We start from the raw sequence: 25,836 nt of genomic DNA, 5'->3' as shown, positions 1-25,836 counted from the left end.
TAGTCAGGGTGGTGATTATATTCCCACAGGAAATCGATACGCCAATGACATGGCACAGTATTGTGCACGTAATCAGAATTTGGTCAATCGGGCGAAGGAAAGAGAAATGTCTTCTTGATCATTGATGTTTACTAACATTGTAGGAACTTGGGAAGAGGTAAGACAATTGCAAGAAGAGTCAGGAGATGAGGAAATGAGACAGTGGGTAAAAGCAGGATGTGCCCCAAGGGAAAAGGATCATGTGTGGGTCTCTCAAGATGGAAGACCAGTCATGCCTGATAGCATGATGTCTACCATGGCATGGATGTATCATGGCCAGGGATATATAGGGAGAGATGCCATGATCAGGTCATTTAAGCAGACCTGCTACAATGCAAAATTCAGACTTGTAGCAGAAAGTCTTTGTCAAAGGTGCCTAATATGTCAGCAATATAATCCTTGGAGAAAGACAGTAGTGAGTCTGGGAACAATAGGTCGAGAAGGAGGGCCTTTCACCAGAATGCAAGTAGATTTCATTGAAATGCCTCCCTGTAACAGACTGAGGTATGTTTTGGTTGTGGTCTGCCTATTCTCTAGGTGGGTGGAAGCATTCCCAATAAAGAGAAATGATGGGATGACAGTAGCCAAGCTACTGCTGAGAGAGTTCATCCCTATGTTTGGGTTCCCAGTGACAATTAAATCAGACCGAGGAGGACATTTCCATAATGAGATTGTAGGATTAATTTGTGAAGCATTGAATGTACAAAAGAAACTACATTGTGCCTACTAACCAGAGGCTTCTGGTGTGGTCGAACAGATGAATGGTACTATCAAAAATAGAATAGGGAAAATGTATTTGGCCACAGGTATGAAATGGCCTGATGTCTTGCCTCTGGTACTCATGACTATTAGATCAATTCCAGACAGAACTACAGGATTAAGTCCTCATGAAATAATCATGGGCCGAGCAATGAGACACGTGTTTACACCAGTCAACAGGCTGATGACTATAACTGATGACATGGTGTTGGAATACTGTAAAGGCCTGGCTGACGCAGTTCATTCTGTGTTTCATCAGGTTGGAGCGAATGCCACCACACTTGAAAAGAAGCCAGCCCATGATCTGAGCCCAGGTGACTGGGTAAGGATAAAGGTCCACAGAAGAAGAAATTGTTTGGTTTCAAGGTGGGGAAAACCAAGACAAGTCATTCTGACCACGACAACAGCTGTGAAGTGTGCTGGACTGAAAAACTGGATCCACGCAAGTCACATATTGGGAATTCCGAATCCAGTGAACAGCACAGGAAAAGAATATTTTGATGAATCAGAATCAAGTACTGAGTCAGATGACGAAGAGTTGAAGACACGAAAAAACTCTGAAAGGGGGGAAACAGAACCAAGTCCAGCTTTGGTCCCCAGAAGTAGCTCTCTGAGAAGAAGATTGCAGATCTCTGAATCCAGCGATTCTGGAAACGAGCAAGAAGCGCAGGGTTCTAGAAAAGAACATTGAAAGAAAAGAGGAAAAAGTACTGAAAAAACAATAAAAGAAATTCGTGAGAAGGAAGTACCAGATGAGAGACTGAGAGAAATTCCACCGGAAATAACAAACTTAAGTGAACAAGGGACAGGTACAGAGAGAGAGGGACAGATTTCTGCAGAAGACCCCCGAGGAGGTGTAGGGAACTGCAACATCCACCTAGGTGAAGTAGCCAGCAGGAAGATTGCGTGTCGGAGATCCGAGGAGGGATAGAAGTAAGGAAAACAAAACAAGTGGTGGAAGAAGAAATCGTTGAAAAGACAAAGCAAGTTGAGACAGAATCTGAAGAGAGCGAAAATGAAATACCTGAAGGTCGAGTTCTAAGAAAGAGAGCTTGGAGGAATGAAAAGAACGACAAAGGAAGTAAAGTAAAAAGAGTTGCAAAAGATGACGTTTGGCCCAATAAAATAAGGAAATTGAGATATCGACTGACACGAGTGAATTCACCAAGAGCTGAACAGGTGAATGAAGTGACAAGTCAAGAATAATCAAAAGAAGACGAAATAACTGAGGATAAAGACAGTAAAAGAACAAGGAAACCTAACCAGAAGTATAAGTCACCGGAATGGACGTACGTGTCAGGGGAGAAGAGGCAGATAGTCAAGGAAATCCAGAGGAGGCTGTACTGAAAGTGGTTAAAGAAGAAGTAGAATCGGAAATCCTGAGAGTTCTCTTGTCTGACATTGGAGAAGAAGAAACGGAAGTTCAGGAAATTCTGTATTTGGATGACGAAAGGAAAGTGAAGAATGATGAGATGCCAAACTGAATAGATCAAGAAAGCTGTTGATGAAGAGAACAAGAAATTAAATCAAAAGATAGATACTGGTAGAACCAAATAGGTGTTAGAGCCTTAGGTTAGAAAACTAGTTGCGAAGTGAAAGAGGCTAAGTCAAAATACACGGTCCATTTTAACAAAGATGGTTAACATAGATAGTAGCAAAGGTAGATGTACATTCATGAAAAGATGGTGTAAAATGTGTTGTTGTTGTTGTACAGGATTATTAATACTTTTATGGAGCATCCTTGCTCTTGTTATTTCCTTTAAGGTTACTATAGATACATTGGAGGGACATAGTTTGAACAAAACTAATATAGGGAAGATTCCAAAGGTAGTTCCAACTAGAATAGATAATAAAGACAGGTCAATAACAGATTTTTCTAATAATGTGTTTTCAAAATTATTGTATGAATATGTAAAGACAATGGACGTACAGGACTGCTACGTATGCATGCAGTTACCTGCATCTGTCTCTAAAGGAGTGACTTATCATCACCTTCCAGCAACGTATGGAATAACATGTAGTATAATAGCTAGTTTATTTTATTAGACAGGGAAATTAGAATACTATTTTTCTGATGTAGATAACATTTTTGCGCAAGTACCTTCTTTTAATAAACTAAACAAAGTAAAACCTGCTAGGGTGTTAGGTGAATTTTTCTTAGAAACTAAAGAACTAACATTAAAATATATTTTTAGAAACAATTTGACATGCAGTTTGAAGAAAGAGGAGAAGACATTCTTAGACATGGTTGAAGAGAGGAGACTGAAAATGCAAAGAAAGGCAGCAGAGGGAAAAGTGGAGAAAACAGTCTGGGATGTAGAAAGAGAAAAACATTTGAAAGGAGAAGCTAGTCCAACTAAAGCTTTAGATTGGCCTCAGAAAGGGAAATTTTGCATTCGAAGGAATCAAACTGTGTATGATAATTATTTCTTATGTAATAGTGGATGGGGATTTAAAGGCGGAAAAGATCCAGTCTTTCCTGGATTATATTTTATTTGTGGGAACAGGGCATATTATCGTTTGCCAGACCATTGGTATGGCACATGTTATGTAGGCCTGGTCTTTCCGAAAATTTTTCATATGGATAGAGGAGAAGATGGTGTACATAGTTTAAGTAATCATTTAGTGCGTAGTAAGAGAGAATCTTGGGCAGAAATTGTAGGTGACATTTTTGGAGCATTGATACCGGCAGTGGGAATAGCTCTGAAAGCAAACAAAATTAGAAGACTCTCAACAGTAGTGGATCGCTTGTCAACAAGCACCGCTGGAGGATTTTTATTGGTAGACAGTGAAATGGTTGCCATGCATGCTATGGTAATGCAAAATCGACTTGCCCTTGATATATTATTGGCAAAAGAGGGTGGAGTCTGTGGAATGCTGAAAGTTCAACATTGTTGTACTTACATTCCTGACAAAAGCAAAGATCTGAAAATTTGTATTAGGAGCATTACTGAATTGCATGATGAAATGGTACCACTGGAGGTTGAAGGTGTTTGGGAAAAAATTGGAAAGAAAATAGCTGCTATTAAAAATGTCTTAGTAAAGCTTGGTAGTACATTTGTAGGCAAAATATTGTTTCCATTAACATGTGTAATTTGCATAATATTAGTGATAAGATTAGGTTGTATTTGTTATAAAAATAATAAAAACAAGAAAAAAATAAAAAGCGAAAAATTAAAAAGAAAAGATAAGAAACAAGAAAGGGAAATTGAGGAGATAGAATTGGAGGAGTGGAAGGAGAGTATGTATGAATCAGCAAAAAGAGAAGACGTAGGTGAAACTGAATTATGATTAAGAGCAAGAAAACATTTTAAAGATTCCGTAAAGACAGAACAACATTTTTGGGTGGTATGGTGATAAAATCACCAAAGAGGGGATTTCTGGAGCGGGTAATACAAAAATTTTGTATACCCTCCCCATTTTGCATGTTTATTAATTAGATTAATTAATTAATTATAATCGAACTAATGGATTGATGTTGAAGTTACTAATCAATCTTATTAATAATTGAAATACACGTGGGATTGCTTTGCATGATTTTATTAAATCGTAAACTAAATTATGTACGCATACTAATGATAGACAATTAGAATATTGCATGATATTTGTTGCTTTTGTGATGTATTTGTGATTTGTGCTTTAATTTGTAAGTATAAAACCGCTTGAGTGTTGTTTTTTGCTAGATAAATACACACACATATGGGTATTAGTGAGAGAATAACATTTATTTAGTCATTTTTATGTATTAATTACGTTTTGTGTTTCTTTTGCTTAAGTTGCCCATTTGGGCCTGCCACAAAATGGCTGCCTCTGGTACCTAACCCGACTGTTAACGCTGTATGTGGCTTGGGTGAAGTGCGCCTGCGCTGACGCCAGCTACAGTGGCCTTTTCATGACCCTAACCAGATTGTACCCATCAAGGTCATCCCGGGAAACAGCTTTTCAGAAAGAACAATTAAACGCCTTTAAAAACCGGATACAGCAAGATTGATGACATCAGAGACATTATTTGGTGTGAACCCTGTCTGACGATTTCGATCGACCAATCAGAGGAACTGAAGACCCGTTTTTGTTACAATTTGTCAATGATTTTTACTATAAATTATGGTAGAATAGAGAAGTTGGTGCGGGTTCGTTTCTGGCCTTTCTCAATTTCCTGACGTTATGCTGACGGAGAGGACGGTGACACTGCAGGACAGCTGTTTCCCTGAACCTTTGACGGACTGAATTAATGCCCAAACTCCTGATGAACTGAAATTACTAAATTTGATGGGCATAGATTTGCGAGACTGCCAGATTTGACATAGAGGACGACAATTAGCCAGAATAGGTAAATATGATTGGCAACTTGATTAAATGAATGATTTAATTTGCGTTAATTAAATAAAGATTGAATTGAATAACTACAAAATGAGTTGAGTTGTTTATTCATTGAAAATGTATTAATGAAAGGTAAATTAGAGAACTGGAAATTAACCTAAACCTGCAACTAACTGATCCATCCCGATTCATGAGAGGAATACTAAAAGGCGAAGTTCAGGGCCTAATGAGTATCGGAAGGTTGTGTAGATTTGTTGCTCATTAGGGTAAAATAGGTAATTCCTTTCATGCCAGCGTTTGGAAGATAATCGCCTCCCAAGAAACACAGATTAATGGTGAGTGAATGTTGGTGTTATGGGCCCCACCAGCGAATGTATGGATAGTGTGTGTTTGTGAAATCTTTTGTCTGTGACGGAGGGAGGGATATTTTGCACTCTATGCTGGAGCATTAGCATCAGGTCCAAGAGAGAAGTGGGAGCAACACTCCCCACCCTTACCAATGTCGAGCAGCTCTGCTCTGCTGTAGCATTGTGAAGATCTCCAACCAATGGGGTGTCCAGCAGCCTGGCTGGCTCCTTGCACCTTCGGGGCACTGACTGGAGCAGACGGACTTGCCTTAGGCATGACTTTGGTGCACCAGTGGTGTGCCCGCTGCGCGCGTCTGCAGTGCGTTAGCGCAGCATCCCTTTTTAAGTATTCCAGGGTTAACAACTAGACCGCTGAATCCACAAGATGGCGGGTCTAGTCTCTGGACCAACTCCCCCCAATCAGGGTTCGATTCCACCCTCCCGCCACATCAAATTTATACTGTGAAAATTTTTAAAAGTAGGCTTTCAATAAAACAGATTATCACACAAATTAAAATGCCAATGTGAATTTAGCAGCAGTTTTGTGCAAATAACAGCAACTACTCATGGGGCGAGCAAAAGTGCAAGTGATTTCGGTGTTTCGGGGGCCACATGAAGCAGAAAGGACCAAAGATGCAAGAAGGAGATCAAGAAAGACAGTTTAAGAATCAATAGGTAATAAGAAACTGATACAGTTAAAACTCAAGTTTCAGGTACAGCCAGAAAGTATAAGAGGAGTGGTGTTAAGGTTACTTGGAAGTTGTGGAGAACTGTCTTAGTTAGTAGCAAAAGCTAGACCGCAAACACACCTATGCATCCTCTTTCAAATTAAGCTCACCACTACCAGGGCTCTTTATGCAACAGGAGTACTTAAGATTGGCAGTAGTGTGCAGTAGCTGCATCGTGTTCATGCAGATGTATGGCTTCCCATGGTGCTCAGTATGTCACTGTATTTACTCCCTGTTCCTTTCTTCTTTTGTCCCTCACCAGTTTCCCTGTGTTATTTGGGTTTAGGCAGAAGTATTTCTTTATGTTTGCCTTGCTAACCTCTTCTTACAGTGTACAGGTTTCCATATTATCCTGGGGTTCTGTACTGGTATCATTGTCAGTGTGGGGTTCATCACTGCACCTTTCACCATGGAGTTCCATAAGCTACATTCCTTCACTTGCTGTGCTACCATGTGCTGTTGTTTTCCTGTTTCTTGAGTTTCCCTAAGTACACACATTTGTTTGTTTGTTTGGTTCCTAAGCTTCATCATCTATTATGTGCCTTGTTAAATCCATGAAATAACACCTGTATCTCTCTCTCTCTCGCTCTCTCTCTCTCTCACTTCCCACTCTTCCCTCACACACACTCGAAATAATTTGTGTGTACTTACCCTGCTCTACAGAGAGGGAGCTGGAGGAGCAGGATTCTCATCACAAAATTACTTGCCTCAGAATAACCCTTGCCCCAAAAAACCTCCACGTCTTACTATTTAATCATTCTCTCACTCCTTAAGCAATTTACACATATTTTCAACCTCATTCCCAATTACATCTCTTCTTTACTGTCTCTGGAAATCTCCCTGAAACTCACACTATTGTTAGCTATCATTTCCATCACACATAATATTCACAACAAACCACACACTAACAATTTCATATCACCAACACTGTCACAGTATGCACCACAAAAATAGGCCTGCACTCAATTCCTTCACTTCGAACAGCATCAAACTATCCCATATTATACATAGGGGTGAGCGGAGCTCACAGAGTTTTACTCCATGGTTCCCCGCAGAGTTACATTTAATACTCTGTGAGATTCGGCAGAGTTCTGCATGCGGGCTGAATTCGGCACATCTCACTGCTCATGCTGATGTTTAGTGCTGAGAGCTTGTTCCACACTGTAAAATCAGCATGAATGGCACCACTTGGTGAGTCAGAGGATGCTGCTACTTTCTGCCACTCGAGCAGATTTTCCACTTTAGTGGCAGCTTTCTCAACGCAAACAGTTGTGACCTGCCACAACCACCTGCTTTGAGAAAATCTCGCCAGGTGGTGTTCTAGCGCTCAAAAATCATGCCTGGGGATGCAAAATGTCACTCGCCAACTTAAATGTTGGGGAGCCACGTGCGAGAAACAATTCCACCATGCTTTGCGCGCTGGAGTTTTGTTGGAGCGTGTAAAACTCCACAAACTCTGCGGAGTGGACTTTTCAACCCACCACTAATTATTATTCATAACATCAACCGATTCTACCACCCACAATCGTCTTAAATCTCTCCACACCACATCTCTATCTCCTATAAATTAGAAACCTCCTGGCAATCTCAATAGCATGCCTTATCTAATTAAATCTCTACTTCACCTAGTGAATGATACTAAAAAAGGGGACTCAACGGTGTCCCTAAAGACCTGGCTGCACTAAAACTACCAAAACAGCAGAAACCAAACAGCCCCTCATCTGACATAGCCCAATCCCAACAAAACCCAACAATCACATGGTCTGCTAAACTAGACAATGATGGAATGCCTCTCAAGAACACCTACACTGAAGCTATACAAGTTCCAGCAAATCTCAAGGATATATCCTGGAGATCCATAAGAACCATCTATAAATTTATATTGGCAACACTGAACTGCTCTGCCAAAGAGCTCAGCTGATTGCTGGGCATATACAAAATTCCACCAAAATCAAAGTTAATCCCCAACTCCCTACACTATAAAGATTAAAAAGACAGTAATGGGTAACAGGTCTAAAATTACATTTTGGACAACCCTAAAAAAGGTGTCTTGCTTCTAAATCAATACCAGATCTTTAAGGAAGAATGAAATCCCCATACCTGACCTACATAATGTTCAGCCCCATCTCCTCTTCATCATAGAAAAATGGATGAATAAAGGTGCCATACAGACATTGACTATTTTTGGCTGGCTCTGCTGCAGCCACTGACACTGACTTTTCTCCTCCTTTCATGTCACTCAATTCACATGTCAAGGACTCAGCTTCACCTCTTCCATGCTACAGTGATACCAGATGCAGAGGTACATCGTGGTTACTTCTCAATAGTCCAAGGTAAATAATAATTTCACTGAATCCTGTAGAGTGCTGTTTTATTACGATTCGTGAATACCAGTGGAATACAATAAAATACATTCCCAGTAGATACCAAAAATAATGGTGTACTTTTATTGGAATTTGTGTGTATGCAAGTTAATGATCCAGCTTCTCGTTTACTACAAACCGATTTTGCATCTAAAGAATAGATAGTTGATTTGCTGGAGTAGACGATGTCCCATTTTTCGTTCTGTTTGTTTCTATCTTACTCTGCTGTTTTCATGAGAGCATGCCACCCATTGATTTCCTTAGGAGGCAATCAGGGGGGCTGCGCATTACTACTGCTGCAACCTCCCACTCATGCGCATGATGTCTGCAGAAAGCCACTTGAAGCTTTTCATAATTCATGCATCAAACTTGTCAAACGTGTTTTCTTTTCCCACAAAGTTCTTATTCCCACCCCTTTGGTATGTGCAATGCTTTGTTGACCCCTATATCAATTGGTACTACAAATGCTTGCATAGAATACAAATACTGTAATTTGCATGTTTGTTTTTGAAATAAAGAGAATCCCACATTTATGCCTCTGCCTATTTTGCACCTGCACTTGAACTCATGCTATAATTTTGTTAGCCTTTGATCGCTCTCTTGTCCACTGCAGCTCTGTGCTGTTTGTGTGGAGAGAGCTGGGTTCTTCAACTGACCTTCACTTCAATTGATCCACTAGACTGCCACCATCATGGTCAGGTCGGCGGTCTAGACGCAGGGATCCCTTCAGCATACCCGCATATAAGCATCTTCAGGGCCCGGATGCATCCCACTGGTGCACCGAAGGTGCGCCAAAGGCAAGTCCGTCTGTGCCTGTCTGTGCCAGGGCAAGGCCGGACGCCAGTACCCTTGCCTGTTTTTCTCTCCTTAGACCTTGGCAACATGGGCAATAACAAGGTGAGGAAGTACTCCTCCACTGAATTGAAGCAAATCCAGCTTCCCTGCATTGAGGCTACTTGTCCTCTGTTATGCTGTAGTAAACAATTCCTGATGGCTGTATTTTCTACTTTGGGGCCCCGAGCTGCAGAATTTCGGATGGTGGCAATTTCACCATGCCTTTGCAGACCGCGTTCTTACAGGGAGTTTTGACCCGCGGTCTCGAATTCCACTTTACAAATTTCCTGCCGTGACTGCTATTTAATTTCAAACGATTGCGATCTTTTGAATCGCCACCTGCACGTGTCGGTGCCCTTACTTACAAGATTGGTTGTCCAATTCTTTATCTTAACCTTACTGTTTTTATCTCATCATTGGCCTTTCCCCATACAGCCCGCTATATCTATTTTACGATTGCCCTATGGAGGAGACCAATTGACTGTTTTTGTCCATTGGTATAATTCTTGTATTGGATCTCTTTTCAAACCAACAGTTTTAATGTGAATGAAGCCCGGCATTAACCTGAAAATTATGATCATAAGCTAATACTATGATTTTTCTTAAAACAAATTAATCCATTGCGCCCTGAAGAAGGAGCTTGCTGAGTCGCATGGGATCTCCGAAACGCGCGTCGGCGCATTTTTTCCTTGTTTATTGCTTTCCCTATTTGTATGTTGTATTGTATTTTGTCATTGTTTTGCTGAGTCTCTTGTTAGTCATTACTGTAGCTCTCTTTATGTGTTGATTTAGGTCTTTACATGTACTCTCATTCATTGGCTCTCTAACTATTCTGGTGCCGATTCGGATCCTGGAGAAACCGGGTACGAACCGTCGGTCGGAGTGTTTTCTCCGTCCGACTTGTACCCGGGAAAAAAACATTACAAACATGCAAGTACGATTCGTACGGAAACACCATTTCCGTACGAACCGTAAAAAAACACCGACCGACGAAAATATCCATACAAATGTGATCCGGGAAAGCGCCGACGTGACGTCGGGATGCATTCAGGCTGCGTTTCACGAACCAGGAAGTACGATTCGAACCGACAGCAGTCCGGACGGCAATATTTTTACGGCACCCAAAAAGTGCCGGAAAAGCTAAGTACGCCGCGATGCCAGCGGAATAGGGGGCCCGGTCCCTCTTCCGTGTTTTTGTTGTCAACAATTCCTGACCCTTGAGGGTCAAGCCTCCTGTAAGAACTGCAGATTCTTATGCTCAGTTATTTCAATAGTGCCAGGAGCTGGCGTACCGATACTACCATCGTGCCCACTCTCTAATTGTCCCTGAGAAGTTTCCACCCAGAATAAGAATTATAGTCCAGTCCCCCTGCTCATACAGGCAACACGAAGAAGATAGATGACCTATATTATAATATTAGGTCTATGGCCAGGCACGCCATTATTTTATCGCCCAGTGCCAAGCTATGCTTCTTTACGGAAACTTGGCTTTGCGACACAGCTCTCCCTTGTATTTCATTAGCCATACCAGAACACTATACTTTGGTCAAATCAGACAGGATAGAGAGTCCAGGTGGTGGTGTTGCTATTGCTTTCCATGACTCTCTAAGGGTCAAGCTAGTCGATACGCCATGCTCCGGCTGGATAGAGATGTGTATTTTTTAAATTATAATCTCCGTTACAGAAGTATGGAGGGGGGCACTGATTTATTGGCCACCTGGTGCTAGCAAAGATTTCAGTCAGGCAGGCACTAATTGACTATATTGCACCTTATTATCTTACTTATTATAAGTTTCTACTGTTGGAGCAATTTAAATTATCATAGCTAGGTCACTGTCGATTTAGGATCTGGAGACCCTAGAGCTCAAGTAAACAGTGCCTGTCCCTATGCATAGGGCAGGGCAAACGCTGAATCTTATTTTTATGAATACTGTGGAAGTAACATGTGAACTACTTGGTCTGATTCACAAAAGTAATCTGAGACAAGATCCTAACTTTTCGACTTTCGGTATTCACAAAAGGCATTTAGAAGTAGTAAAGTTAGGATTTTGTCTTAAGTTTGTCTTAAATTTTGGTTTTAAGACAAAATCCTAACTTAAGTTTAACTAAAGTTCAACATAGGATTTTGTCTTAAGTTTGTCTTAAGTTTTGGTCTTAACTTGGTTTCTCTTAACGAACAATGGGCTCAACTACTTTTCAACCGAGCATTTGACTCGGCATGGTGACTTTCCCAGTACTCATGGATTTGAAGGAGGTAGGATAAGCACTGAGGGATCACAATATTGAGAGTCCTGAAGAAAGCCAGGGTTGTATATTTTGTCGGCTGAAACATGTCGACATTTTTGCAGAGTGGAGGGGTTGGTGTCTCATTATAAGCTCCACAACCCAGCATCCACATTTTCTTAGTTTTAAATCTGGACAGGGTGCCCAATATTAAAATTGTTAATGGGACTCCTACACTTTATGTTGGATTGTCTTCCCCCCTCCCTATTGCTCCACCTCCAGCGTTGGCTCGTGTGGAGGTGTGTTAGCAGCCCTATGATGAAGCATGACACAGCTTGCTGTGTGTGAGGGCAGTTTTATAAACCAGGTTCATTTTCCCCTACACTTTCTCAATACCATAAAGTTTTATTATCCCTTCTCTCTAGTGTGATTAGGACAGAAGAGGCAACAGGAAAGGAGAGGTGATGGGGCAGGAGAGGTGACCCTGTAGGAAAAGTGACGGGGCAGGAGTGGGGATTAGGCATGAGCAGGAGCCGTAACCGTGCAGGAGCAGTGAACGGACAGGAGCAGTACACGGATAGGAGCAGTGAACGGGGCAGGAGCAGTGACGGGGCAGAAAAAGGGATGGGGCAGGGGCAGTGATGGGACAGGAGAGGCAATAGGAAAGGAGAGGTGATGGGCAGGAGAAGTGACGAGCAGGAGAAGTGACAGAGCAGGAGAGGTGATGGGGCAGGAGAGGTGACGGGGTAGGAGAAGTAACGAAGCAGGAGAAGTGACGGGCAGGAGTGGTGATTAGTCATGGGCAGGAGCGGTAACCAGGCAGGAGCAGTGAACGGACAGGAGCAGTGAACGGGACAGGAGCAGTGAACGGGGCAGGAGAAGTGACGGGGCAGGAGAAGTGACGGGGTGGGAGAAGTGACAGGCATGAGAAGTGGCGGGGCAGGAGAGGAGACAGGGAAGGAGGGGTGATGGGACAGGAAAGGTGACCGGGCAGGAGAAGTGACGGGCAGGAGAAGTGACGGGCAGGAGAAGTAACGGGGCAGGAGTGGTGATGGGGCAGGAGAGGTGACAGGGCAGGAGAGGTGATGGGGCAGGAGCAGTGATTAGGCATGAGCAGGAGCAGTGACCGGGCAGGAGCAGTGAATGGACAGGAGAGATGAATGGACAGGAGTGGTGAACGGACAGGAGCGGTGAACGGACAGGAGTGGTGAACGGACAGGAGGAGTGAACGGACAGGAGCAGTTAACGGGGAAGGAGAAGTGATGGGACGGCAGAAGTGACTGGGCAGGAGAAGTGATGGGGCAGGAGAAGTGAGGTGGCAGGAGAAGTGAGGGGCAGGGGAAGTGACGAGGCAGGAGCGGTGATCGAGCATGAGCAGGAGTTCTGACTGGACGGAGCAGAGAAAGGGCAGGAGCAGTGAACGGGCAGGAACGGTGACGGGGCAGGAGAAGTGATGGGGAAGGAGAAGTGTTGGGGAAGGAGCAGTGATTATAGTTCTGCATTCTGTCCATCAATTGTTCTTTTTGCATTTGTCACCCGAGTGGAACGGTATGCCCAGACGTGGCGACCGTTCTCTCCATGCCACTGGAGTCAAGCTATCCTGGCTGATGAGGGCTGAAATCCCGAAACCGGTCCTAGGATGCTTGTCTCCAGTCCAGGGAGGACCTGGCCTGGCAGTTCGGGCTGGACTGTTCCCATTGAGTGCAGGGTCAAGACTGATTTGCAAATGTCCGGGTCCAAACTGGAATGGCATGGTGAGCAAAAAACAATGGATTTAGGCCCAGATCTCTGTACTGGGGTGAATGTATGACATTGTTCTGCATTCTGTCCATCAATTGTTCTTTTTGCATTTGTCACCCCGAGTGAGACGGGTATGCCCTGACGTGGGTTCCGTGCTCTCCATGCCACTGGAGTCAAGCTATCCTGGCTGATGAGGGCTAAATTCCCAAAACCGGTCATAGGATGCTTGTCCCCAGTCCAGGGAGGATCTGGCCTTGCAGTTCGGGCTAGACTGTTCCCATTAGGCGCAGGGTCAAGACTGATTTGCATATGGCTGGGTCCAAACTGTAATGGCATGGTGAGCAAAAAAAACGATGGATTTAGGCCCAGATCTCTGTACTGGGGTGAATATATGACATTGCTCTGCATTCTCTCCATCAATTATTCTTTTTGCATTTGTCACCCCGAGTGGGATCGGTATGCCCAGACGAGGGTCCTGTGCTCTCCATGCCACTGGAGTCAAGCTATCCTGGCTGATGAGGGCTGAAATCCCGAAACCGGTCATAGGATGCTTGTCTCCGGTCCAGGGAGGACCCGGCCTGGCAGTTCGGGCTGGACTGTTCCCATTGGGTGCAGGGTCAAGACTGATTTGCATATGGCTGGGTCCAAACTGGAATGGCATGGTGAGCAGAGAAACAATGGATTTAGGCCCAGATCGCTGTACTGGGGTGAATGTATGACATTGTTCTGCATTCTGTCCATCAATTGTTCTTTTTGCAGGAGCAGTGAAAGGGCAGGAGCAGTGAACGGGCAGGAACGGTGACGGTGCAGGAGAAGTAATGGGGCAGGAGAAGTGATGGGGCAGGAGAAGTGATTTGACATGAGCAGGAGCAGTGAACGGGCATGAGCAGTGAATGGGCAGGAGCAGTGAACAGGCAGGAGCAGTTTCCCTACATGTTCATTATGAGGTGTATTTGTTAAATAATTTTTCGTCATGTCCAAATATTTTAGGGTTGTACACGGTCGCTTGTAAGTGCTTTCAAGAACCCTTATTACCAATATTTATTTTGTAAAAATAAAAACACGCCGATTTTCTAATCTTATTTACAATTGCATTGACACTTTGATGGCTACCGCTATCAAAACACAAAACTATCAAGATTATTTGTCATAAATACTCGATCTGGCCAAACAAAGGTAGTGCACATAATAATTCCTTATGTGATACATTGGCATATATGTAGAATTGTCTCTCTGAAAATAACAGAATACATACAATAGGGATATGTCTGTATTTACATCATGATTCCATACATGTATATATGTTTATATAATATAGCCTTATAGCCCGCCGTAGCGGGCTATACCGGCTGTTAAAGGCCCGCTGCAGCGTTAAAGGCCCGAGCCGAAGGCGAGGGACTTTAACAAAGCAGAGGGACTTTAAAAGCTGGTATAGCCCTGCTACGAAGGGCTATAAGGCTATTAGAACATTCTGGCACTAGAGGGCAGAATGTTCTAATAAAACAAAGCCTTCAGGGAGCGCGAGGGGATTGAAATCCCCTCAGGCTCCCTGAAGTCTTTGTTCACAGCCAGAGCTGTGAACAAAGACACATTGGAATGTTGGTGCTCCGGGCTTATACCAGCCATTATAAGCCCGGAGCACTCCACTGTTTTCAATGGAGCTCCCAACATTCCAATGTTCTAATGTATATTAATGTTTAATTGCAATCCACATATACTTCCATACTTACTGTTATTAAACGATTGTATCATATTGATATATACTCTTTGTTGTCAAGCTATGTGACTTTCCTTCAATGTTACCACATAGACAAGTAATTTATTAAAGTCATTTTAACAGATAAACATTTTTCTCACTGTTTCAACCTGACACCCTTGGCATGGTATTCTCACAATCATTTGCCTTCATTCCTATTGCTTTGCTAAATTTGTTTTTGTTGGCTTTAGGGCTCTGCAAACTTTAATACTGCTAACCAGTGCTAACATGCTTGTGCTTTCTCCCTAAAGCATGGTAAAATTGGCTTACACCTAATTGGCACATTTAATTTACCTGTACGTCCCTAGTACATGGTAATGCATGTACCAATAGCCTTTATATTAAATGCCACTAATGGTCCTGCAGCGCTCATTATACAACTCATTAAAGTAACCTTTCAAAACATGTCTCAGTTTTAAACTGCTATTTCGACCTGACAAAATAAACCTTTTTTCAGGCCCAAACCTTCCTTTTCAATACATATAATTCACCCCTATGTAAGGCCTTGCTCAGCCCAGAGGGCAGGGTTCAGCGTATTTAAAAAATTGGACATGCACTTTTAACTTTTATATGTCGCAGTAGTGAAAAGCTCCTACATTTGTTTTTCAATGTTCAAAGGCCTAACTCTCCCATTGACTAACATGGGGTTACAATACTACTTTTAATAAGTGGTAACATTTCATTGGGAGAAGATAGAAATATGGTGTTGACATTCAAATACTTGAAAATCCTCTTTCATGGCGAAGGCAGATTCTAAGTCACAATTTTGAAAATGCCACTTTTAGAAAGTTGGCATTTGCTTGTCCTAACCATTTTTTCCGGCCAGTTTCCTGGGTAACATGACTGTGAATATCTCTGCTGTTGGGGTTTGTGAGTTCCTTCCAGTGAGACAAAGGTGACTGGATGTTGGCAGAATGGGCCATTCTGCCTGCATGCTGTTCCCTGCCTCTCTTACATTTCAACGGGATTGTCTCCAGCACACACAAAGGAACCTGACACTAGTCTTTTCACACCTCAGACTTTTTGGAGTCATGACAGGAGAAGGGAAGAACTTTTTACAGCTATCAATAAATAGGAGAAGGGTGGGCTAGTAGCTAATAAAGGTCCAATGTCTCTTCTCCTGGGATTGAAATAAATGCAATGATTGGGGTCACTGTTCCTAGAGAGGAAGGAAGCAAGAAGTATCTAAGAGTTGGGCATGTTGTGAATGACAGTCAGCAAGACTCGGTCATGTTGCCCTCACACATACAGAAGGATGCCATGCTTCATCATAGGGCAATTGCTCCTCGTTGAGCCGGTGCTGCAATGCCCTACGGGTCCCCTGATGGGTCACCTTAGCAGAGATCTTTTGTTTATGCCACTTGATGAGTGCAAGGGATGTCTTGGAGGGGTGGTGTGAATGATGGTGTGGAGTGAGCTAAAACTGATTAAGGGATATCGCTTAAACCTTTACTATATGGATTTCCCTGTCAGATTAAAAAATCTCATAGGTTAGTTCTACATGAGGGGTTATAATGTGCCCTCGTAGTCTGGTTTGCTACCCTTGTTAGGGTCAAACTTTGGTCAACATGTTTTGTGCCCCTGATGGTCAAAAATTATCCATGGCGCTTATTAGGCCCTTAAATATAGGTGAGTTTTCTACCCCACACTTGTGTCAAAAAGTAGTACCCTAATAGTGGTACCAACTTGTCTTGTCATTGAATGTCCAACCTAGATAGAAACACGGAAAACAATGCATATAGAAATAACAATAGACTTATAATGCTTCTGGCACAAGACCTTCTTGTTGACCAGAATGTCCCATTTCGTGGACCAATGTGTGTGTCTGGAGCTGAAGTTTCCAGTAGACGTAGACAGACAAACAGATACATACACAACATATATAAAATCATGAGGATGCATACTGGCACATGATGTCATAATCATTAGATTTGCCATTGTATCATCCCATAGTGTCTAATCCGAACCCCTGCCAGCCCTTGTCATTTAGGAGATGTTACTGTGCAGATTCACAAATGCTGAAAAGCAAATCACAGATTGGCCATTATAGCCACATGCCACCATAGTGCATGAGAGAATGTATAAAAGTAATTGTGGCATGTTTAAATTGGGAGATTATTCGTATTTCCTGTTTCTCATGGCATTGATATAAGAGAAAAATAGCCTTACCTAAAATGGGGTGCTCCAGTGACCCATAGGATGAGGCAGGGGTGCTGCGTACTGGCATACTCCACTGAAAAGCGGGGAGAAATGGACCCAGTAAGTTTACTGTCCAAATATGTTTGAGGCTGAGCATAAAGTATCGGCTCGGAATTGTCGCATCAAATTAGTGTCTGCCCGCAGTACTAACGGTTTTCGAGTGTGAGCTGCTTGCCGCACCTACCCTGCTCCTCTGCTCTCACAAAAGGTTCTGCGAGGCGGTGGAGACGCTTGCTATGTAGGGCTTCTCATCAGAAGCATCTGGCCAGACTGCCGAGGGAGACCCGAAAGTGTCTCAATGCACATGTCTGGTGGCCATATTGGAGTGGATACTTGCTGTTGTCTAGTTGCTAGATGTCAGTGATGTATCAGATAAAATGGATGGAAGTAAATGTGTATACTATGAATACATAAGTATTAATAATATCCTTTTCTATGCTTTAAAAAAAATAATAATCATAACAATCTTTATTCGGCAAAGCATACAGCCATAAAAGATACAATACATTAAAATACCTTATTCGATAAAAAGCATAAATCAGCTTATCACAGCTCTAAAATGAGATCACAATATACTCTCCTCTTCAAGGACCCCAAACATTATATAAGACTACAAGAGCCAACTGGATACACTGAGTGCCTATGTCCACATGTTGCTATTCTTAAATACACCTCTCAATCTTGATCATTTCTGGTTTTCCTAAATCTCACCATTGCTCTTAATAAGTGTGTAACCATGAATAAAGTGCATTTGTTCTGCAGCAGTTGCATGTGCAAAAGTGAAATTTGAGCCTGTCTAAAACTCATGTCTTTTAAAAATGGTTTAAGATAAAGTCGCTGTGTATACGTAAAATATTTACATAAAAAGACAAAATGTAAAATATCCTGTGGAGACCTATTGTTGCAGCCACAGGGCCCTCTATTCTCCGTTTGTGCTACAAAACCGATAGGGAAGGCCACTAAATTATGAAATATGTTAAATCTAAAACAGGTAATTAAAAAACGATCATAGGCGCTAGTTAAAATAGTGAGGTAGTGTTCCCTTCCCAGTACTGATTTAACGAGGACATGTGCTCTAACTCTCGGCTTGATCGATTCCTTACCTTCTCACTCAACGCTAACCTTCTTGGAGAATAGATAATTTATAATTTTTTTGTCGTCTTTCTTCACTCTTCTATAGTTTGTAAAAATGTCTGAACTTCCTAGGCTACATAATGTTTCTTTTATATATATTAATCAGGGTATTTTGAGGGCATGATCCAATGAGAGCAATCCAAAATTACCGCTTAGTTAAGGGAGGCCTCCTCATCGGACCAAATATTCACCCAACAAAGCAGAGGCTTAATTGCGACTAGATCAGTCACATATCTCACCCCAAGTTCTGCATGGACTGAGTGGGAGGGGGTGCCCTGAGGGACTTTGAACAGCCGTCTCAGATATTTATTGTGCATCATCTGTAGTTCCGCCACTGCCTTGTACACCCAGAACTCACTCCCATAGACAGCCTTAGAGATACAAATTGATTTACATAATTTTAAAATCACTCTGGGTGACCATAAACCTAATCTGTGTGCAAAACTTGCTATAGCTCCCATTGCTTCCTTTGTGTCCGCCACCTTCCGTTCTTGCAGATTATTCCAGTTTAATTGGTATCAAATAAAACCCTTAGATATTTAAAAACTGGAACTTTCTATATACTAGAAGAGCCTGCCTTATAAGATGTTGTACTCTTCCCTCGACAGCCCACTTCCATCACAAATGACTTGGCATAATTGGGAGACAAAGCCAGCCCCTTCATAAAGGAGACAAACTTGTCAATTAAGATTTGCAAAGCTCTTGGGGTGCGGGCTATAAGCACCGCGTCATCTGCATACAGCAGTACTGGCACTGGTCTAGTGCAAATTCTTGGGGTGTCGGCCTGCAGGGATATCAAGGCAGATTCCATATACAGCGTGAATTAAAAAGGGGCTAGAGTACAGCCTTGACGCACCCCTCTAGAGCATTTAAAACTATTGGTGAGCTCCCCTTCTTTTGTAAAACGTACTGCAGCTGAGGTATGGACATAGAAAGTCATCATAGCATTTATGATTGAACGCTCTACTCCTAATTCATCTAGTAGGGACCATAATTTACTGCCATTCACCCTATCGAACGCTGCAGTGAGATCCATGAAGTCTAGATAAATGGATCCCACTTTAGCGATTGTATATTTAGCTATCACTAGATGGAAGTTCAGGCGTTGTCCCACTGTGGATTGGCCTGCTCTGAAGCCATATTGGACCTCCGAGATGATTTGATTTTTGACTGCCCACTCCACTAGCCTATTTAGTATGACCCGACCCATAACCTTGACGGTCGAGTCTATCAGCGAAATGGGTCGGTAGCAATCGGGTTTATCCCTATCCCCTTTCTTATAGATAGGGGCGATAGTGGCAGTAGACCAAGACTGGGGCATGTCAGTTGACACTGCCGCATTCAAAACCCTGGTTAAAATTGGAGCCCACACCTCAATATTACTTCTCAAGAGGTTTGGGGGATCCCGTCTTCACCCAGAGCCTTGTTATTGGTCAGTCCCTCTATACCTGTTACATTTCTATGTTGTGTTTTGCAGAAGGCAAAGTGAGGTTTACACCTCTATCAGAGGATATAGTAGATCATTTTAACACAATGGTTCTCCGAGGAGATGTGGCACTCCCCGTTGATTCCAATACGTGATGAGAAAGGCATATATATGTTTCCTAGCGAGTGGTTATAACAAGGCAGCTTTGTAGAGGTGCCCTCTGGGCACATGATGTAATGGTTATGCCCTGATGTAGCTGGCTTATGGTACATTTTGCTTCTACTCAAATACTAATATATAAATAATAATTTATAACCCCTGTGCCAGTGTGGTAGATAGACCCCCATCTTTGGCCGCTGATAATATGGGTTTGATGTGATTGTTGATCATTTTCCATTTTCATTGGGTATTTCAGAAATAGAAACCATACTGATGTATCTACACTTGGATCCAGGAATTTCATCGTTTAGACTGTTGTGATTAGTGTGGAGATGGTACACCCATCGTTGTTCTCATCTGAACAGTGTGGTGGTGTTCCATGTAGGGTTTGCTTCCAAAATCGTCCACTTCAAGTCTTCAGTGGAGTGTCTCAATTCATTGAAGTGGCTGCACATCTTTGTGGCATTGCGTCCACATCTTATGGTACTCTTGTGTTCCCCTATTCTTATTTTGAATGGTCTGATTGTCATCCCTATATAGAACATTTGCCACTGGCATGTGATGAGATAGATGCAATTCTTGGTATTGCAACTAGTGTGATATTTCTGTGTCCATGTAAATTTGCCCGGTTAAAGTGACTTCCTTATATAGAACATTTGACACTGGAATGTGATGAGATAGATGCAATTATTGGTAATGCAACTAGCATGATATTTCTGTGTCCATGTAAATTTGCCCGGTTGTAGTGACTTTGAGTGTTCATTTGAAGGACATGCAGTGCAGATCCCACAGGAATGATGCCCGCTTACAGGAGGTAAGTTGGGTGGTTTGGGGCATGGGCTTCATAGCCCATGGCCTAATATACACTAGCTGATTCTTCAAATTAAATGTTCTCTTTAAAGCAAAGCGTGGACATTCTAGCTCCAAGTCACCTGCATTGAGGATTTTCAATTTTTTCGTAATGGTGTTTTTAACCTTGTTAGATAGAGGGGTGAATGTGGTTACACATGTCAGAAAGTCTTCCTTTGGACGTATCGTGTTCTCCAGTAGGGCCTCTCGGTTGTTGTTGTTGTGTGCTTTCTTTTCAGCCTATCTGATTACTCTTTTAGGCTAGTTTCTTTCAAGTAAGTTCTTACTGAGGTCTTTAGCCTATTTATCGCAATATCCAAGGGCACTTCAATTCCTCTGAAGATGCAGCTACTCGCCATAGGGAGGCTCTCCTGGAGCGCTTTTGGGTGGTGACTATCGAAAAGATAATAGGCTATTACAGTTGGTGTTTTTTGGTAAGTTCTTATGTTTATTTGCCCGTGATTAATGCTCATTAGAAGGTAGAGGAATGGAAACTGTATGTCAGAGATTGAACTTGCGAAACATAAAAAAGGGTAGAGGGAGTTGATCCAGTTCCCAAATGACTCACAGCTGTTCTCTCCTCCTTTCCAAAAGATGAGGATGTAATCTATATAGTGCTTATATGAGATCATGTTTGTCTGAAATGGATTGGAGTGGGAGAGTATGTACCTTGATTCCAAATTTGAATGGGTACTCCAGGGTTTTGAAGAAATAGTTTTACAGAGCCAGTGAAGCGCACTCGATTATGAACTCAACAGATGTAGTGGTCGGTAGAGTTGCTGTTCTCAAAGAGGTGTCAATCACCTCTATGGTGGCATCTTGATGGATGTTCGTATACAATGCCTTCACATAAAGCGTAATTAGGAAGGTGATCTTCTGAGGATTTCCCATATTGGCAATCAGGTTTAGTACTCCCTTGGTATCTTTTAGAAATGACGGTGTTACTTGAACCAGTAGTTGTTGATAGTAATTGCAAAACTGACTCAGCTGTTCGAGTGGAGAGCATATCCCAGAGACATTAGGTCTCCCAGGTGGAGGGCGTGTCTCCTTGTGTATTTTAGGTAGTACCAGTGGCGGCTGGTGGAATTTTAAACTGGTGAGGCGTATTTCAAAAGGCATGAACGTACGGGAGCGAGCGAGCGTAGCGAGCGTGCCCGACGGCAATAAGGGGGGTTCGGGGGGGTTCTCCCCCCGTGAAGAAATTTTTTAAAAATTGGCATTTTTTGGTGCAATTTTCAGCACTATTTATGTGATAAATGGACTGAAAAATCAGTTCTTCTAGGCATTCATAAAAGAAAACTCATACATAATTTCAGAGAATTTCTGTGTTGCCAAGCAAGTCTGACTTCTGAAGATGGCTAGGGGTACTAAGCAAAACCGCTTTGTCTCTACCCATTCCAATAGAAAACACCTAACATAGGTGCATAAACATCCGCAAAGAAACACACTTGTAATTTTGATCCTACCCGAAATGAAGGCTGGCCACTTCCTTTTCTGCATCAGCTATTCAATGTTGATTGCCCAGTAATCTTCATGACATTAAATAGCTACAAGTATAAGAAATATCCATTCGAAACAAACATTTAATTCTTAGGAAGTCAGCAAAAGCTTTGCATTTTTGAGCGAGGCAATTTTGCAAAATGAAGTAAATATTGTACTTAAAATAGTTCATATAGCGCTCTGAGGCCCTTGGGTCCATCAGTATTTTAGAAAACCACTAAATAAAAATGAGTTATGAAATGAGTGTAATATGCATTGCTTAAAATATAAGAAATATCCATCAACAATCTTTAATTTATTTTAGAAAGAAACAACACAAACTTTATATGTATAAGCAGGCTTGGTAAAAACGTTTTACTTTATTTTTAAATATTTGCATGCCACTCTCAGTCCCTTGTGCCTGTCAGTACAGTAGAAAATGGCTACATAAAAATAAAATATGAAAATAAATAAATGTATATTTTAAGAAATATCCCTTCAAAACCAATATGATATTTGTAAACACAAACACAATTATTTTAAATAATACTATATAAATTCTTTGCATGCCACACTCAGGTCCTTGTGCTCTTCAGCCAGCACAGCAGAAAAAATTGAATTAAAAGAAATTATGAAAATAAATAAATGTACATTTTAAGAACTTTCAAAACCAATATGATATTTTTAAACAATTAAAAAAATAATAATATTTAAATACTTTGCATGTCAATCACAGGTAGAAGGGTTCTTGTCCCTGTTAGTACAGTAGAAAACAGTTAAATAAAAATAAATTACGAAAATAACTAAATGTTGTACATATAAAGACATATACCCTCAAAACCAACATATTTTTAGACACTAACAACAAAAATATTTTAAAAAATAATAAAATATGAAAACAAATATCTATAAATTCACAGATACATAAACACACATATATAAACACATATCAACTGTACAGGAGTTTTATGAATATTAAATGGAATGAGTACATGTCCAACAGTACTTCCTAATGTTATCAAACAAAACAAACCGAGCTATAAACACCTGAAACTATGATTACACATCAGATTAATATTTTCTATTTATATAGAAAGTTTGCTCGTCGATCTTTAATATGAACAAACTTTTCAATTGTTCTTTTGTTGAATTCTGGTATTTCCTTTATTAGCTCCTTTTCCATTGACAGCATAGCCAATGCATTAAGTCTAGCTTGAGTCATAGTGTTTCGCAAAAACGTTTTTACCCTCTTTAGTGTGGAAAAACATCTCTCAGACTCTGCTGTTGTCATGGGTGTAGTAATGACAACTCTTAAAATCTTTATGGTCTCAGAAAAAGATTTCTCTAAGTTGTTTTCACACAAAAAGCTAAATAAAGCCATGGCACCACCAGTAGTTTGACGGAAGTCACGTCTTCCATACAGGACCGAAAGTTCTGTACGCAATCTAGCCTTGTCTAACATAGGATAGGCTTCTATCGTTTCTGCGAGTGCCTCAGCTGAGAAAGATTTGTCATGTCTTTCAAAAAGGTCACTTCGCAATAGTGTTGCACTTACAAGATGCTTTGTGAATGCAAAGCGCTCTCTGGCATGGACCACAATAATGTCACAGACTTCTTTTGCTTCTTGGGTCAAAGTATTTATTTGCAGTCTTCGGTTTACAAATGTACATTCTTGTGGCAGTGTAGAATCCAAACTGTCAATGGATTCCCGTACTTTGGTGATGCTTGTCACAAAGTCTGTAGTAGCTTTCTGGACATATACAGTGTCAATGTCTCGCTTTTGCAATTGATTATATAAAATGTCTACCTGGGGCATTATACGGTGAAAAAGAAACAGAAAGAATATAAACTCTCTATCATCTAATGTTCTACTAAATCCCTTAGCTTCACATATAGTATTTGACTCAAAATCACCACTGTTTGCAATGGTTGACATGCATTCAAGAAGATCGTCTCTGTATTCATAAATTATCAATATTGCTCGAATATTGAAGTTCCAGCGAGTTGCAGACCCTCTTGGAAGTCTTCTTGAAACTATTTGTTCAAGAATATCAGTCCTTTTCGGGGAACGTGCAAAAAATGCTGTTATACCTCCAATCTCTGAAAAGAAAATTTTAGCTCTAGATATTTTGGAGGAAGCCTGTTCCATAATTAGGTTAAGTTGGTGGGCATGGCAATGAATATAATGTGCATTTGGGTAAACATCCCTGATTTTCTTTTGCACCCCACCTGTTGCACCACGCATGACGCTGGCCCCATCGTAGCTTTGAGCAATTAGTTTTCCTTTAGCACATTGGTCAGGGAAAACAGTGTTTAATTCATTAAGAATGGCTGAGGCAATTGTTTCTGCAGATGAGTCTTTTAGATGTGTGAAACAATAAAATCGTTCAGCTACCTTGCAATTTCCATCAATGTAGCGGAAGACTAGAACTGACTGTGTCTTAGTAGAGACATCAGTTGTATCGTCAGCTTGGATAGCTACATAATCAGTGCTTCTCAACTGCTGTGTAATATATTCTCTTATCACTTCCAGCATACAGTCCAGCAATTCATTCTGAATAGTTTTAGACGTGCCTTTAAACACTGTGGCTGTTCTTAAATGTGTTTCCATAGCACTGTCAATGCTGGAGACAAAATCAACAAGGCCCCCGAACACGCCAGGATTTAGAGACTCTTCAGTTTCATCATGGCCCCGTAATGCCAATTTAAAGGCACCACAAAAACGAATACAGTCAATCAATTTTGATAAAATGTATCGGTTTTTATCCACTTCTGCATTATGTTTTCTTACTCCCACACGGTATGCTTCGTTCAATTGCTGTACAATGTCCGATTTTCCGAAAAGAGATAATTTCAACATATTTGTCAAATGAGATTTACAGGAATCATGTTTTTTTATTTTTTCAGCCAGATGCTTTAGGTCAGTAACTCCTGTTTTTGTCCAGGCAACTTCACCTCCAAAAAGTAAGCAAGGGAAACAGAATAAAGCATTTTTAGAAGCGCTACCAGTAAGCCACTCTATCCTATCATACCATGTTCTGGTAAACCGACGTGTATAACCCTGTCCCCTATCTTTTGCAGACTGCTCAATTTTAATTTCAGGTTTATCAGCTCCTAATGTTTTCACTTGCAGTTTATCAGCATGTGTCAAGCCCAAAAAGGGGTGTACGAGTAAACTGTCAACTGTGTTCATTGTATCTAGCAATAGATCAGACTGGAAATAGAAAACCTAACCTGTTTTTAAATATTCCCTAGGTTGAAGACACAAAAACTATATCACGCAAAATAATGAATACACTAATATGAATTGTCATGCACACAATAGTAACAGCAATTAGTCATCCATCCTCATTCTGACAGGAATGCAACTGCAGCAGCACGTACAGCTGTCCCCCAAGCGGTATAGCCTTGTAACTAGTTCAGAATTCCTCCTGGGATCCTGTTAATAATTAAAATATGATGTAAGCTTTGAGGCTAGGTG

The 25,836-nt window shown here is 41.5% G+C and overlaps 1 protein-coding gene across 1 annotated transcript in view; it reads right to left on the bottom strand.

The window, feature by feature from the left end:
- Positions 1-25,215, bottom strand: part of LOC146802517 (zinc finger MYM-type protein 1-like) — a 46,776-nt gene extending 21,561 nt beyond the window's left edge. Inside the window, exon 1 of the mRNA XM_085623765.1 lies at positions 23,483-25,215. Within this exon, the coding sequence (XP_085479891.1) occupies positions 23,483-25,215 (1,733 nt within the window). The remainder of the gene's footprint in view (positions 1-23,482) is intronic.
- Positions 25,216-25,836: the final 621 nt, after the last annotated feature.

Source organism: Triturus cristatus, chromosome 8 (assembly GCF_964204655.1).
Source record: "Triturus cristatus chromosome 8, aTriCri1.1, whole genome shotgun sequence".
Classification (NCBI taxonomy): Eukaryota; Metazoa; Chordata; class Amphibia; order Caudata; family Salamandridae; genus Triturus; species Triturus cristatus.
Note: the sequence above shows the minus strand (reverse complement) of the source record. Positions and strands in the feature narration are given on the sequence as shown.